General features: G+C 34.7%; 2 protein-coding genes across 2 annotated transcripts; one reads left to right on the forward strand and one right to left on the reverse strand.

Annotated features, from left to right (window-relative positions):
* On the forward strand, positions 4,245–8,671 carry LOC18611929 (amino-acid permease BAT1 homolog). Its single transcript, XM_018114195.1, has 7 exons — positions 4,245–4,379; positions 4,539–4,721; positions 5,489–5,608; positions 5,706–5,897; positions 6,888–7,193; positions 7,445–7,627; positions 8,175–8,671. Exons 1-7 carry the CDS (start codon positions 4,278–4,280, stop codon positions 8,664–8,666), a joined length of 1,578 nt encoding a protein of 525 aa, XP_017969684.1. The 5' UTR covers positions 4,245–4,277; the 3' UTR covers positions 8,667–8,671.
* On the reverse strand, positions 8,780–12,458 carry LOC18611930 (lipase-like PAD4). The gene is made up of 4 exons (XM_007048434.2): positions 12,416–12,458; positions 11,968–12,304; positions 9,909–10,631; positions 8,780–9,782 (listed from the first exon to the last, which is right to left on the reverse strand). Exons 2-4 carry the CDS (start codon positions 12,277–12,279, stop codon positions 8,994–8,996), a joined length of 1,824 nt encoding a protein of 607 aa, XP_007048496.2. The 5' UTR covers positions 12,280–12,304; positions 12,416–12,458; the 3' UTR covers positions 8,780–8,993.

Raw genomic sequence — 14,905 nt, forward strand, 5'->3', positions numbered from 1 at the left:
GTACATGTCATAAAGTGGAAAAATATAAGAAGAAAGAGAATCTTTTGGAGTATAAGATCCATCAATAATTGTTACAATCGAAACATTTGACTTTTAATTGAAAAAATATTTAAACGTTTAGCCTCAATTTAAATATTAATTTAAAAAATAATTAAAAAATCACTAATTGAATTGATGATTTGAAATTGTATTTATAATAAGAAAATTAATAGTACATGTAATAAAGTGGGAAAATATAAGAAGAAAGAGAATCTTTTGAAGTATGGGACTCATCAATATTCGAAATGTTAAAATCACCATCGTCGACAATGCCTTAAGAAATGAAAATATACGTCAAGATTTAAATATTAGGGATTTTAATTTTGTTTTTTTCAGAATTGGGAGAAAATATATTCGAACTCTCTTTTTCAGTAAAGAGATCATACACTAATCAATGAGTCAAATTTTCGAATGCAGAAATTTTAACTTATTTGATGCTCTTCTCCAATCGTAAGTATATATTGAGTTAAAGATTTTGTTAGGTTAATTTTTTATTATTTTATTTATTTTTATAAAAAAATAAAAATCCAACATATCAACTAAATGCAATGTAAATGTTTTTTTTTTTAATTTTTGGCAAGATTTGGATGGAATAATAATGGAAGGATGGAACTACTTTAATTTTATTGGGTTCCAACTTGATGCGGTGGTAAAGTAAATTGAAAACAACCACTTACAACTTTGGAATCTATGGTTGAAAAGGCCAATTTTTAATTTTTGGGAGGGGAAGTAAATTTTATCTGTGGTCCACTATTGAATGTGATGGTCTAAAGGATAATCATTCTGGACTGTAGTTGAGAACGTAAATCTTCTGCCCCGACTTGGTGCCTCCATTCCTGTCTCAATCCCAAAATTATACCACCTGTCCATATTATTAAAATTCCTAAATAATTAATTTGTACTGTGTTAAATAAAAAAGAAAAAGCAAGTGACGAACAATCAAGACTCCCACTTAATCAGACTTACAGTAAAACAAGTTCTCAACATAGGGTTTCCACCACCAGTATCAATCATTTTGATGCGAAAATGAAGTAAATTACTAGTATTAATCATTGGACTACATTGAAATGCAAAGGTAGTTTCCACCACCAGTACTCAAGATAAGGTTTCCAAGTCAAATCAAAAGCAATTCTGACACATAGCAAAACGCAAGGTAACTACAATGGGAGTGGTAGAATTTCGTTCTTGCTAAAGGAGATTAAATGCTAATGGAAGGGAATGTGTTACACATATGGGAATCAACAATCATGCTTTTGATTTGCTTGCAAAAGCATAAGATTGGTTGAATCTTGGAAAAACACAATTAACCCAATATTCCTTGCATTTTAAAGAAGCTGTTAAACATCTTTCATTATTTAAAAAAAAAAATCCATCTTGACAAAGGGTCCAAAAATACAGAAGAAAAAGAAAATAGAAATGGGCAAATATGGACAAATAACAACAATTAATAATGGGCCTTCTTGAAAGGGAGATGGGCTTCGTTCAGTGGATCTTGTGGAAAAATTTCAGGGCACCCAACACCCCACCTCTGCAGCTACTGCAAAGTTTCTGTGTCTTGTCTTCTCTCTTTTTTACTGGTGGATGGAGCATTATTGCCTAGAGTTTTATGATAAAGGTGAACTTTTTTTTCTAATGTTGCATCAGGGATCAATGGGAGAGAATGTGTGGTGAGAGTCATTTTCTTTATAAATATCAAAAGGATTTTACTTCTATGTTTTGAGTAGATTTGAGGGCATTTATTTTATATTACTCCAAACTCCTGGATCTCAGTTGAAGAGAAGTTGAAAGACAAAACAGATGGAATTCTCTAGTTCAACACCAGAAGGGAAAAACACAACAGAGAAGAGAGCAGTAAAATACATCCCAATTGTGAATCTTTGGTTGCAAATACTTCATGTTTCATGAAAAGAGAAAAAAAAAAACCAACAAAAAACATATTCAATTGTCTCAAGTTTTTGGTGCTGAACAATCCAACAATATAGCCAAGTTTTTTTTCTCTGCCAAATATCTACCATACAAGCATTTATAACAACACATGATGATGAGTTGGGGTAAAAAATGATTAAGCATTACTACAGGCATGCACCTCTACTTAATTGCCTACCTGTATTTATAGATTGATTGAGCAAACAGCACTCTCCAAATTATTGCTGGTAACCCCATTATTGAACTTATGGGGATAAAAAACAGAAAGAAAACCAAATTCCCAATCATCAGTTAAATTCCAAAAATTGGTCCTAGTAGTAATTTAGAAGTATTCCTTTGGAGAATATAACAGTGTGAAACACACATATGTAAGTGTCTATCTGGCAGATAAGAATGGAAAAGGGGGTTTCATATGGTTACAGATACCATGTTTTCTTGGATTGGATTCTTCAATTCTTGAAAAAAAATATATATTAGATTATAGGGTAAAATACCTTTATCTTTTTAAGTTTTGATCAAAATTACACAAAAATTTATTAATTTTCAAAATAAACACTTCACCTCAAAAAAATATTTTTCATTGGACACTTAGATCCAACTATTAGTCAAGTGTTAGTGTTTTAATTAATTTGATGACGTGACAAAAGTAAAAAAAAATAATTTTATCTTTTATTAATTTTTAAAATTACTATTATATAATTTTATTTTTTTTTATTAATTAAAAAAAAAAACCTCCCCAGATGGGGAGCACTGGAACTCCCCTCTGGAGCCTAATCGAGACTCCCAAGAGAGCACCAAATCATTAATATCTATGTGTAATAATAGAATTGGAATGATTATTATGTAATGTAAGATCACATTGACAATTTCATTTTCATAATCATTACTAACCTTAAATTTTAATAAATAACAATATCATTGACAATGTCAATGTGGTTATGAGTTTTTATTTGTGAATATGCAAAAAGAGAATTATCAATATTGCTTTACTAAAAAAATTTTTTAGATGAATGATGAATAGAAAGATTTCGTATTAATTTTGGACATAATCTCGAAGTAAACATGACATGAAATGTCATTATATCTCTACACAATTGAATACCTCGTCAAACATTTGGATATAATTTGTGTTTTCACCATCATCCATTTCATTGTACAACAGGAAATGCAGTGTACCAAGGTGTTGAATTTATATATATTGACCCATAATCATTCCTAATAGGAATGGCCAATTCACGCTCACCCTAAGTTAGTAATAAAATTCATTATGAAATGAAAATGTCACACGCCTTAAGCTCTTGTAATTCTCACACCACGTATATATTACATCCTAAGGTACTATACTATACTCTTAATTGTACACACTACAAAGGAGTGTCGCACCTTAATATCCAATTATTCAGTTGCCACCATTGCACTCAATAAAAAAATAAAAGACATTATGTTAAACTGATACTCAACCCATTCCAGTGGTATAATTAGGCAATGGATCTGGAAACACCTCCACCCTAGGCTTCGCACAATTATTAGTTTGCCAGATGTAAGCAAAATGGTAAACAAGGCTACCATAATTAATTAATTATAATCTTAAAAATAAGCCTATATTGATCACTATAATAATGCATGATATGGTATGACAAAATTAACTATTACTTAGGATCTCAAAACACTACTTAATCCCGGCGAAAGGGCACTCCTGTCTGCTGTGTTTCAAAGTTTCAACAGATTGCGTCCAATCATGTTTTACCGACGTGGCTAAAAACTAAAAGTCAACTTCCCTGTGAGCCCTCATTGAACAGCTAGCACTAGTTCATGTGGACTTTTAAGCAGGATCTTTCCCAAGGAAAGAATCAGAAAAATCAATATTTGTCTGCTTATATATATATATATATATATATATATATATATATATATATATTCAAGCAATGAAGATGAGTCTTTTGTTGCTTTGGCCAAAAATGAAAAGTCAAGCCTGGGGTTGTGGGATGGGAAGTTAATGCAAGAAAAAAAATTGATGCTTGAGGTTACAATTTTCCAACATGATATTGACACACACACATATATATACAAAGAGGAAATGTGAAACTGAAAATAAACAATAGCCGTTATAATAGTTGCTTGGAGGGAACAAGTAACGAAAATTCAAACATTGACCTTTGATTCTTGTGCAAACAAAGATGGAAAGCATATGCATTAGTCAACCCTTCTTTCTCTCTCCCAATTCCTTTTTGAATCTTCCTTTGTTATCTCAATTCCATATGACTGCTTTAATTCCCATTTAGACCTAAACTATCAACAGATATCTAGAGTTCATGGAGCGCAACCAGCAAGAGCCAACACTATTCCAAGACATGGATTCTGGTGAGAAGCGCCTTAATGAGCTTGGATACAAGCAAGAGCTAAGAAGAGAAATGGTTTGGCTTTATTCTTCTTTTCTTCTTTCTTGTTTGCTTGTATTCTCGATTATTCCATACCTGATGCAACTGATTGTAATCTCTTCAGTTTGATTTCATCATAAACTGTTTATTTGTAATCTTTTAGAGATAAGTTGATGTTCTTTTATCTTCTTGCAGACTCTGTTCAAGACTCTAGCAATATCGTTTTCAACAATGACACTATTCACTGGGATAACTCCCCTGTATGGTTCAAGCCTTCAATATGCAGGTCCTGCTAGTCTTGTTTGGGGATGGGTGGTTGTATCTTTCTTCACCTGGTTTGTTGGAATCGCGATGGCTGAGATCTGTTCCTCTTTTCCAGTTTGTCCCTTTCCATCTTGTTGCGATTCTTTTGATCCGATTCTCTTTTCACGTTCAATTGGATTTTCTGCCTCCACCCATGAAGCTTTTTTCCCTGCTAATAATTACCTGCTTGTCTGTTCTTTCATGTTCTTGCGCATAAACATACTTAAAAGCACAAAAAAGGGGACCAAAAACTTATATCTAAGTTATATGATGGCTTGAAGCCTTGAACTAGAACTGATGCCAAAAGATTCTAACATGAGGTCAGAGAGCAAGAATATGCCGTATACACGTGACTGAATCCATGTCCTGTAATCAAACCATGAATATCATGTAGCCTTCCCAGCTTGTAATCAAAGAATAACTATTCTAAACGTGACACTGTAGCCAAAATAAAAAGTGAATTGTGACATGAACAAGGGGTTGCAGTACTTAAAAGAGAGAAGAATAGGGTTGAAATTATGCAAACTATCTAATCTCTAACCTGATGAACTTTAGTGAACTGCAATATTTTGTAAAACATTTTTGTTGGGGATCCTTAAAGTAAACAGATTTATCTTGGTTGTTCCCTTAACTAGAGCAATTTTAAGATTCAAGTGAAAAAAGCTGCAGAGAAAGATGGAACAAGAAAGAGTTCCATAATAATTGTCATAGCCTAGTGCAGCCGCTGTTTTTGTAACAGTATTTTATGTGTAACCAGTTATTCTGAAGCTTACTGCATCTAATTCTCATATAGCCTCTGAATTTTGAGGATAATGACTTCCTCTTGCTTGTAAATTGAACAGACAACAGGTTCTCTTTACTTCTGGGCTGCCCATTTAGCTGGTCCAAAATGGGGTCCACTCTCATCGTGGTGCTGTGCTTGGCTTGAGACCATAGGGCTTATAGCTGGCATAGGTACCCAGGTATTTGCAAAGAATGAAAAAAAACAGTGTTCCATCAAACTACTATTTTGTTTGAATTGGAAGGATCAAAATTAACTATTTGTGTTTGGCATGGAAGGCGTATGCAGGATCACAAACACTGCAGAGCATCATCTTATTAAGCACAGGAACTAATAAAGATGGAGGATATTTTGCTCCAAAGTGGCTCTTTTTATGCATGTATGTGAGTCTCACTATAATATGGGCAGTGCTGAACACGTTTGCATTGGAAGTGATTGCTTTCATCGACATAATTTCAATTTGGTGGCAGGTAAAATTTTTACATTTTCTTTTCTTTTAGGCTTCTTAGTGTGTACCTTTAATGGTATGTGTAGAATTATAGCATAAGGTTTGGTTCATTTATAGCCTGAGGTGCAATAAAGAAAGTTGGGGATAGAGAAAACACGATTAGAAACCATACATTCTCTTGGCATCAGAATGTAGCAATTCTTTTTTCTTTTTTTTTTTTTTTGAAAAGTTAATTTCCATTCATCAAGACAGGGAAACCCCTGCAATTTACAAAAGAAATCTGACTTGAGGTAAAAGTCAGCGAATTTCCATCTGAAGCTCTGAAGTTGCACATCATTCTTCAATGCAGCAGAGATAATGGGGTCCTAATTGGATAAGTTACTAGATTTAGCATTCATAACTGTTGATCTAAAGTTTAGTGAATTCAGCATTTATAAGGGCTCTGTTGAAAATGTAGAATTTAGCATTTAACAAACATAACTTGAGTAACTAGGGCTTGTTGCCACAGTATATGAACCTCTCATCTAGATCATTTATACAGCTTTGGTGACAATAAATTGAAAATATTAAAGAGAACTAGGCCAGTCAGGGTTGGAATGAGAAGTTTTCCAGTGATCTGGGATAAAGTTGGCATCAATTAAACCGAGTAACCTCTTACCACCTTTCTTCATACCAAATTAAGCATTAGTAATTCTGTGTGGTTATATGAGAAAGTTCCATTCTACTTAACTGGTTAAACTAGTTTTTATTCTGTATTCTAAGGCATCTCCTCTCTTCTGCATCTGGTGCTCCTGTTAAAGTGTTATATTGTTCAAATCAGAAAAGCAAATAAACAAATAAGTAATATAAAACAAAGAGCAAAACAATGAAAACCAATCTGTCCTGTTTTTGAGATAAGAGGTGCATAGAGATAATACATCATATAATTTATTCAGTCCTTTTGACTGTTTTACTCAAACAGTATGCCAGTTATAGTTTCTTCAACCATATACCGAAAGTTCTGTTTTGTCAGGTTATCGGTGGCTTAGTTATTGTTATAATGCTCCCTTTGGTTGCACTGACTACAAAATCTGCATCTTACGTATTCACCAATTTCGAAGTGGGGGCAGATGCAACAGGAGTATCAAGCAAACCTTATGCAGTTATCCTCTCTTTTCTGGTCAGTCAGTATTCACTTTATGGATACGATGCAGCGGCACATTTAACTGAAGAAACAAAAGGAGCAGATAAGAATGGTCCTATTGCTATTCTGTCTAGCATTGGGATCATTTCAATATTTGGATGGGCATACATTTTGGCGCTTACTTTCAGCATTCAGGTATGTCTAAACAGCTTATCATTTTCTGCAGTTTGATAATTGTTCAGAGTTGTTATGCACATTAAACACTCTAATGATGGTAGATCCTTTAAACTTTAGAAGCAATTATCGTATCCTGGCAGAAAAGTTCTACTTCTATGAGCAGAGTAACATCTATTGGTAGCTGGAAGAATTTTCTTCTTAGGTTTAGACATCGTACAAGTGCTAGTAAAATACTGAATCTTGCATGTATTTGCTATCCTTTCATTCAGGATTTCAGTTACCTGTATGATCCAAGCAATGAGACGGCAGGAGCATTTGTGCCAGCACAAATACTGTACGATGCATTCCATGGGAGGTATCATAATTCTGCTGGAGCAATTGTATTACTATTTGTCATCTGGGGCTCTTACTTCTTTGGCGGGCTCTCAATCACTACAAGTGCAGCCAGAGTAGTAAGTAATCTATGTTCCTAGCTATGTGGTTAATGTTTTTGAAGCCTCACTAGATCAACCTTCGAGGACCAAAAACCATCTTTAGCCGTACAACAAAGGGTAGAACTTTTTGTGTAGGATGTTTGCCTCGTCCTTAGGTCTGGGGTTTTGCCCTTATATTCCACATGGAAAGCGTACATAATTCTTGAAAGCATGTCATGGGAAGTTAGATAACAACAGGAGCATGCTGTTGCATAAATTGTTCTGTCGATCCTTCATGCTGATTCATGAACCAGAGAATAATAAGCACTTCTCATTTTGATGGTTTTTTTTTTCCTTCTCATTTTGATGGTTCGATCATTTAAATTTCAATTACTAAAGTACCCACAAAAATTCCTTGGTTTGGATCATATGTTTGATAAAGTTTCTGTTTTTACAAAATTCAGATTGTTAGTAATCCCAAGGGAAAGAATTTAATGTTTGTTATAACATTCTGCCAGTCATCATTAGTTGGATTACTTAGTTTTCACAACTATTCACAACTGACTTGAACCATTGTATGCTTCAGGTGTATGCATTATCAAGAGATAAAGGAATTCCTTTTTCATCCATATGGCGACAAGTGCACCCAAAGCGCAAAGTTCCTTCAAATGCAGTATGGCTTTGTGCAGCCATATGCATTTTGCTTGGACTTCCAATCTTAAAAGTCAATGTAGTATTCACAGCCATAACTTCCATATGTACGATTGGATGGGTTGGGGGCTATGCAGTCCCAATCTTTGCAAGAATGGTAATGGCAGAGAAGAACTTTAAAGCCGGGCCATTTTACTTGGGGAGAGCTAGAAGACCAGTCTGCCTGATTGCCTTTCTGTGGATTTGTTACACTTGTTCAGTGTTTCTTTTACCAACTTACTACCCAATTACTGGGGAAACTTTCAATTATGCACCTGTAGCTTTAGGTGTGGGTTTGTCTCTGATAATGCTGTGGTGGGTGGTGGATGCAAGGAAATGGTTTAAGGGACCTGTTAGGAACATAGAAATTCAGAATGGAAAGGTTTAACTTCATGCACAAGTTCATATTTTTATGAATGCATCAAAATGCTTGTTTCTCCCTCGTGTATTTGCCATGTGCCTTACAGTTTCATCCATCAGAATTTAGAGTAGTCATCTTGATAACCAAATTTCAGATTGCAATGGACTGAAATGATTTATGCAGGATAAGAAGGTTCATATAAAAGAAGTGTGCGAATTCATGAACCAAAGCTACACGAAACGATTTTCTACATATTTTACAAGCCACCGAATAGCATATCCATCTGCCAGAAAGCAGACTAAGGAACTACCTTCCCAGCCACAAAACCTGAAACCTGATAGGGAATTGCTGAACCTATGATTTCAGTTCTTTCCAGTCTTCCATCCACCGACTGAAGCTAGAATTTTTTGCTAATACATCTTCAGAGATCTCCTTATTCTCAATCAACTTCCTCGCATATTGTTCAAACAAGTCAATCTTGCGCCACAACAGATCTCGCTTCTTTACATCACTCTCACTTCTGACATTATCTAGCCACTCCCTAGCTTCTTCCACCTTAGCCCAAAAGCATGAATCTTGGGTGAAGTTGGCAAATTTGCTCCTTTTGTTCTCTTCCTCCGGAATGCCTCTGTCCCTCCACCACTTATCAAAAAATTCATACCTCCTTTCCCTCCCATGCGTAATGTAATGGCCACGTTCGCGATGCTTCCCTGCTCGGTAGTAGTCTGCGATATCCAATGGTTCCACAAGAAGCTTATAGAATTGGGAAGCGTTTACCCACTTTCCCCTTCTGTGAAAATCGTGAGGCAGCTTCTTGTTTTCCAACATATCGATTACACTATTCCAGAAAACAGCAAGCTTATAGCGGTTCATGTTGATTCTGGACTCTCTTTTCCAGCGCGCCTTAAGCTTGAAGGAATCATAGTAACCCATTTGATCATCAGCCTCATCGCAGTAGAATTTGTACCACTCAATTTCAATTCTGAAAGGTACTATCTTGGACAATTTTGTTGCTAGATTGGCTGCAATCAGGGTTGGCTTATTACCATCACGAGCCATTTGTAGACAGTCCTTGGCCCTAATTGCAACTTCTTTTGTCAGGTTTGAGTTTTGTACAGAAAGGCACAGGTCTTCAACTGGTTCCTGTTAGTTTATTTCAATTCAAATAAAAAAAAGAAATTTAACAAAAAAGTAAACTGACTTTGTTATACATTTATATATGGTAAGCAGGGGAACTAATTAAGTTTTCCTTATGAGAAAAAAGATTACCTTGATAACTAGTTCTGTGGACTGCAATGCCAATGCCACTCCAGCTTCATAGCTAGAATCAGGAAGATCCTCTTCCTGAAAGTTTCTAGCCCTCAAAAAGTGTTTAGAAACTTTCCCAACATAATCTCCATACTTGAGATGATCCTCAATGCTACAACTTGGTGAACCCGTTGCCAGCATCAGATACATCATCTTCATAACAGATGCCGCATAATCGAGGCAAATGGCACCTTCTTGGCAGCAGAAAACATAGCTCCCAAATGGCCAAAACACATTCTCTGATGGCTCTTCAGCTTGCGCTAACAGTTCCAAGTCCTTTAAAACACAGTGAAAAATATCTTCTACATCATCGACTAGCTGAGAAGAAAGGCTTGCAACAACCAGGTGTGGAGCAGCCATGCAATGGTGAGAGAAACTTATCAGGGCATGTATTTTGGAAATGTGGTTAGGTACTACATCTGCAAAGAGTAGCCTGGGCATGATATCATGCTTTGAAACGACATGGCAAAAGTTTCCACCCCATCGTTCTCGGAGAATTGATCGATGAAGGGCTTCGTTTCCTAGCAACGGAGAGCCGAATGTGATGCATAGCACCGACGTTATTGGAGAAGACATGGACTGCAGATAACAGAGGAGCCATAGAGCTGAAAGAGAGGCTGTTGTTCCTCCTATGGAGTGGCCTGTGATCACTACTGACTTCACTTTTCCTATTAACGACGCAAACTGCATCAGCCATCAAATTTTGTTACTTAAAATATCTCTCATGCAAATTGAATCCAATGTGAGAAAAAAAAAAAACATGTAGGGGTAATGCAAAGCTTGCTTGTTTCTTCTTAGAAAAGTTGACCCCAACCAACCAACCAACCAGCAAAAGGCTTCCGAAATGGAAATGGTCGGATTAACCAACAATAAAAGATTTTGCCGACACCAGTGGATCAAAGAAAGTGCAAGTAAGTCAGTCAGTCCAGGGTGGTTTTATTTTTTTATTGTTATTATTTTGATTTGAAGAAAGGACTGAGGAGGCTTTGTTTGAAGACCACTACCCAACTAAAATGAATTGGCTTCTAGAACATTGAATGTGAACTCAATATTCTATCAAGTATCACCATAAGATTGACCTGTGATAATTGCTACTAATACTACTATATTCATAATTGATAACTTAATTGCTTTCATATTAAGTTCAAGCAAAGTTATACATATGTAGAATAAATTTTGGTTGATTGAAGTTCCTGTTTTTGTCACCATGTGTCATCTCTGCTTGGGACCCTACTTCACTCTTTAGAAAAGGATTTGTGATAACAAGTAGGGGAGCTCCAAGAGGTAATTTTCTAACTTCCATCCTTTATGCTTCCCTTTTCACACCTACCACCGGGAATGCTGTCTTTAGTACCAAGAGATGTGCGGACATTACTGATTAAAGTTATATCTCAGCCATCATTTCAGTTTCCATTACCTCCATTTCCGAAAAAATGCAACAATTATTCATCGTTTGAAGGTTTGATTGAGTGTTTTAATGATGACCCCACAAAAAATTCTCACTTTTCACCTTTGATGTTCCTACCAAAATGCCAGAACCCCATCATTTAAACCTAGTCTCTATCTTTGGGATGGTGGCAGCATGGTTTATGATATTTTAGACTTTGTTCCTTACCAATTGATTGTGAGGTTGGCATCCAACGGGTGTATATTTTTTGGGATCCAGATGTATCTGATATTCAATGAAATTTCTGTTTCTATCAGAAGAATTGGCTAGTTAATTACACTATGGTCTAAGGTCTAAGGGAGGATCTAGAAGTTTTAACACACAAGCTAACCCCGAGTACATAGTCTATGCATGAGCTTGGCAATTTCAATATAATTCAATTACTAAGAATTACTACTACTTATATGGAACGGTTGTTTGTGAATATGTATATATACTTAATTATAAATAAATCTAGACTTGATTTAAGGTTAAAGTTTAAAATTCGAATAAACAAAGAAAACATGAAAGAGCAAATGATGAATGGAAAAATTATATCTACGACAAGGTAAAAGTCTAAAAGAAAAACCTGACCTGGATTTGCAAACTTTGATACATTGACAGGAAAAGCCTTAACATTCCACTATGCACCCTGATGGGCTTCTCTGCTTCACGATAAAGGGGAGCGAAAAGGCCACCGTCTTCAGCATCCAAACGCGCCGGATTTTCGCGGCTCTGGTCTGACCCAGGATCCGCTTGTCTGCCAGAAAAAGCAACGTAGGCGACGCTTCCAATCTGCTGCACCAGGTAAGCCCCTGGAAAGGTTGTGTCTGCGATGCTGCATAGCCTCCATGCCTCTTCCAACAATGGAGTCGAGGCAAGAAACGTTGCCAGCATCTCGCTCATTTCAAATTAGTTCTCGCTTTTATCACTAAATTTCAGAAAGAACAAGTAAAGGTGTAAGAATAAAGCCAATTTCAAGGCAAGTTCAAATTTGGAAAATTGGAATGGAAGAAAAATAGAGCGGCTTTGAGTTACTTACCAATTACCATGAAGTTTCGGTTTGCATGGAAAGTAGTTGCTCTTTCTTTTTTTTATTTCCAGGATTAAAAGTTACTTAACAAATCCCGTGCCCCACTTTCCTGCTCCGCTGATATAATCACGCCATGTCTTATCATGTTTTGTAATATTTAATTGCACTGAACGTGTGAGTGACGGTATTTGAAGGGATAAGGCATTAGCTTTGCTCTTTTCACCGGTCTCCACTTTGCTGCTTGTCTTCTTCTTTTCTTTAAATACACTGTTTTTTCCTATCTTTTCCATGCAGCAAAGATTATGCAGGGATAACATTATTTCCGGTCAAACATGTAATCCATACAGTAACGATTCTGCACGGAAGTCAGTAGCCAACATCCAAATAAGGCAGCAAAAAAACCTTAACATATTAAAACTAAGTTCTGTTTTTTAGAGTATTGAAGTGGTAGCTTGTGTTATATAAATAGTGAGAGGAAAAATAAAAGAGAAGCCTAAAAAAAAGCTACATTAAACGTCCTTACTTTATATTAACCGCGCAGGAAAGTGAGACACCAGATGGGGTAAGAAATTTCCATCTGCGATTGACAAAATAATTTCCACTCCATTTCCTGTCCAGCTCTTTCAAAATGTCATGGGTCTATTTTCAATTACTAATTAATACCTATTTATTTTTTTTCTCTCATAATCTGATTTTAATTTTTTTTCTCGTATCTTTTCCCGCTTTCTCTATTATCAGATGATTAGTAATCTTCTTTCTTCTTATGCTTGTGGTCGTTCTAGCAAGAAAAGCAAATGAATCATGGCCTTGGGTTGGTAGTTGTCCGATCGGGTGATTAGCACAACCCGACGACAGGTGAGGATCAAAGCAAGGAGTGGGTAGAGGAGACTGCTGCTGCTGCTGTAGCGGGAGTTGCACCACCGGAGACAGATCAAAGTTCGGATCTGATGAAAGAGGTACTGGTGATGGAACATGTCTTTTCCCTATCTTCATTGATGTAAGATTAGATTTTCTTTTGACTTTCTCTCAGAGAAAAACGGAACAAAGAAAGCCAGACAGTAGCTGAAGAAACCAAGCAAAAAACAAAGAAAAACAATAAGGAATTAAGGAAGTGATCTTCCAGGAAAAAGGATAAGATTTTGTTATAATTTTAAACGCTCTTGAAATATATATTTTATTCAAAAAAATATTTTTCACAATAGATTAGTCGATCGTTTTCATTAATTTAAAAATATGATAATATTAAAATAATATTTTAATTTTTATTTATTTTAAAAATTATTATTATATTTTATTATTTTTTATTAATTTAAAAAAAATTAAGAAGCACTGAAGGGGGCACCAGATTTGATACTTCCTAAGGGAGGAAGACCAGATCTTGGGGATCAGTGCTCTCTGAATTATTTTTTTAAAAAGAAATTTATATAATAATATTTTTAAAAATTAATAAAAAAAAATTTAATTTTTTTATATTTTTTATCAATATTTATATTTTTAATACAAAATATTTATTTCAAAATTAATAAATTTATTTAAAATTTCGATTAAAATTTTAAAAAACAAATTATTTTGCTCAAAAGTAAAACCCAAAAACTACCCATAATTGATTTATAAAAGAGAAAGAGAAAATATGAGGGAAAAGAAATGAAATAAATAAAAAATTAAATATATATTAAATAATAAAAAAATAGACACAGTAAGTGGGGTATTATTATTTCTTTTTCAATATTAAAAAATAAAGATAGTTTTTCAATTTGACTGAACAATTTTGTTGGGTCAGAATCAAATTAATCATTTAACTCAAGCTTGGGCCAACAGATTAGATCCACAAAAAATTATGGGTCTATTTATATTGGAGTATAATTAAATCTATTTACCTAATTTCGTCCAAATTGATCGTTAGTAGTGCTAACATAACGTTAATATGTCAAATGATTCCTACGTGGTATTGACGTGTCAAAAAAAAAATTTCGATAAAAAAGTTTTTTGTCACATCATAAGAATTAAATTAAAAAAAATAATATAAAAATTAAATTGAATAAAATATCATAATACATAAATTAAATTAAACAAAATTTTATCGTATAGATACTTCATAAGTACTTTTACTATTTTTTGTTTCAAATTATATATGAGAATACTAGAGGTCAAAATACCCCATAAGTTCCTATATTATATGTTTTTCGTCAATTTAATCTCTCTATCCCAAAATTAATTAATTTAATTTTTTATTTCAATATTTTGTGCAACCAAGTCCCTTCGCCTAACACTGTCCAAATCAACCATTAACTCCTGATGTGGTGTAAACAATGTTGACATAACAATGACGTATCAAACAAAAAAATAAAAATTGATCACATGATTTTTCTTTTTCTTTTCTCATTTGTTTAAGATTACATCGTATTAAGGCTACTATTAGCACATTTAGTTTTTTTTTTTATTTCTTTCCTTCTCTCTCTAGCTCTTTTCCCTCTCTCTCTACCTGCCTTTCTCTCCCCA

This window comes from Theobroma cacao, chromosome 1 (assembly GCF_000208745.1).
Source record: "Theobroma cacao cultivar B97-61/B2 chromosome 1, Criollo_cocoa_genome_V2, whole genome shotgun sequence".
Taxonomy (NCBI): Eukaryota; Viridiplantae; Streptophyta; class Magnoliopsida; order Malvales; family Malvaceae; genus Theobroma; species Theobroma cacao.

Coding starts and splice junctions, on each gene's coding strand:
- LOC18611929 (XM_018114195.1), top strand. CDS start 4,278: ATGGAGCGCAACCAGCAAGAGCCAACACTATTCCAAGACATGGATTCT. Junction 5,609..5,705: donor TAGCTGGCATAGGTACCCAG/GTATTTGCAAAG, acceptor TTGGCATGGAAG/GCGTATGCAGGATCACAAAC. Junction 5,898..6,887: donor TAATTTCAATTTGGTGGCAG/GTAAAATTTTTA, acceptor CTGTTTTGTCAG/GTTATCGGTGGCTTAGTTAT.
- LOC18611930 (XM_007048434.2), bottom strand. CDS start 12,279: ATGAGCGAGATGCTGGCAACGTTTCTTGCCTCGACTCCATTGTTGGAA. Junction 10,632..11,967: donor ATCAAAGTTTGCAAATCCAG/GTCAGGTTTTTC, acceptor TGGCTGATGCAG/TTTGCGTCGTTAATAGGAAA. Junction 9,783..9,908: donor CCACAGAACTAGTTATCAAG/GTAATCTTTTTT, acceptor ATAAACTAACAG/GAACCAGTTGAAGACCTGTG.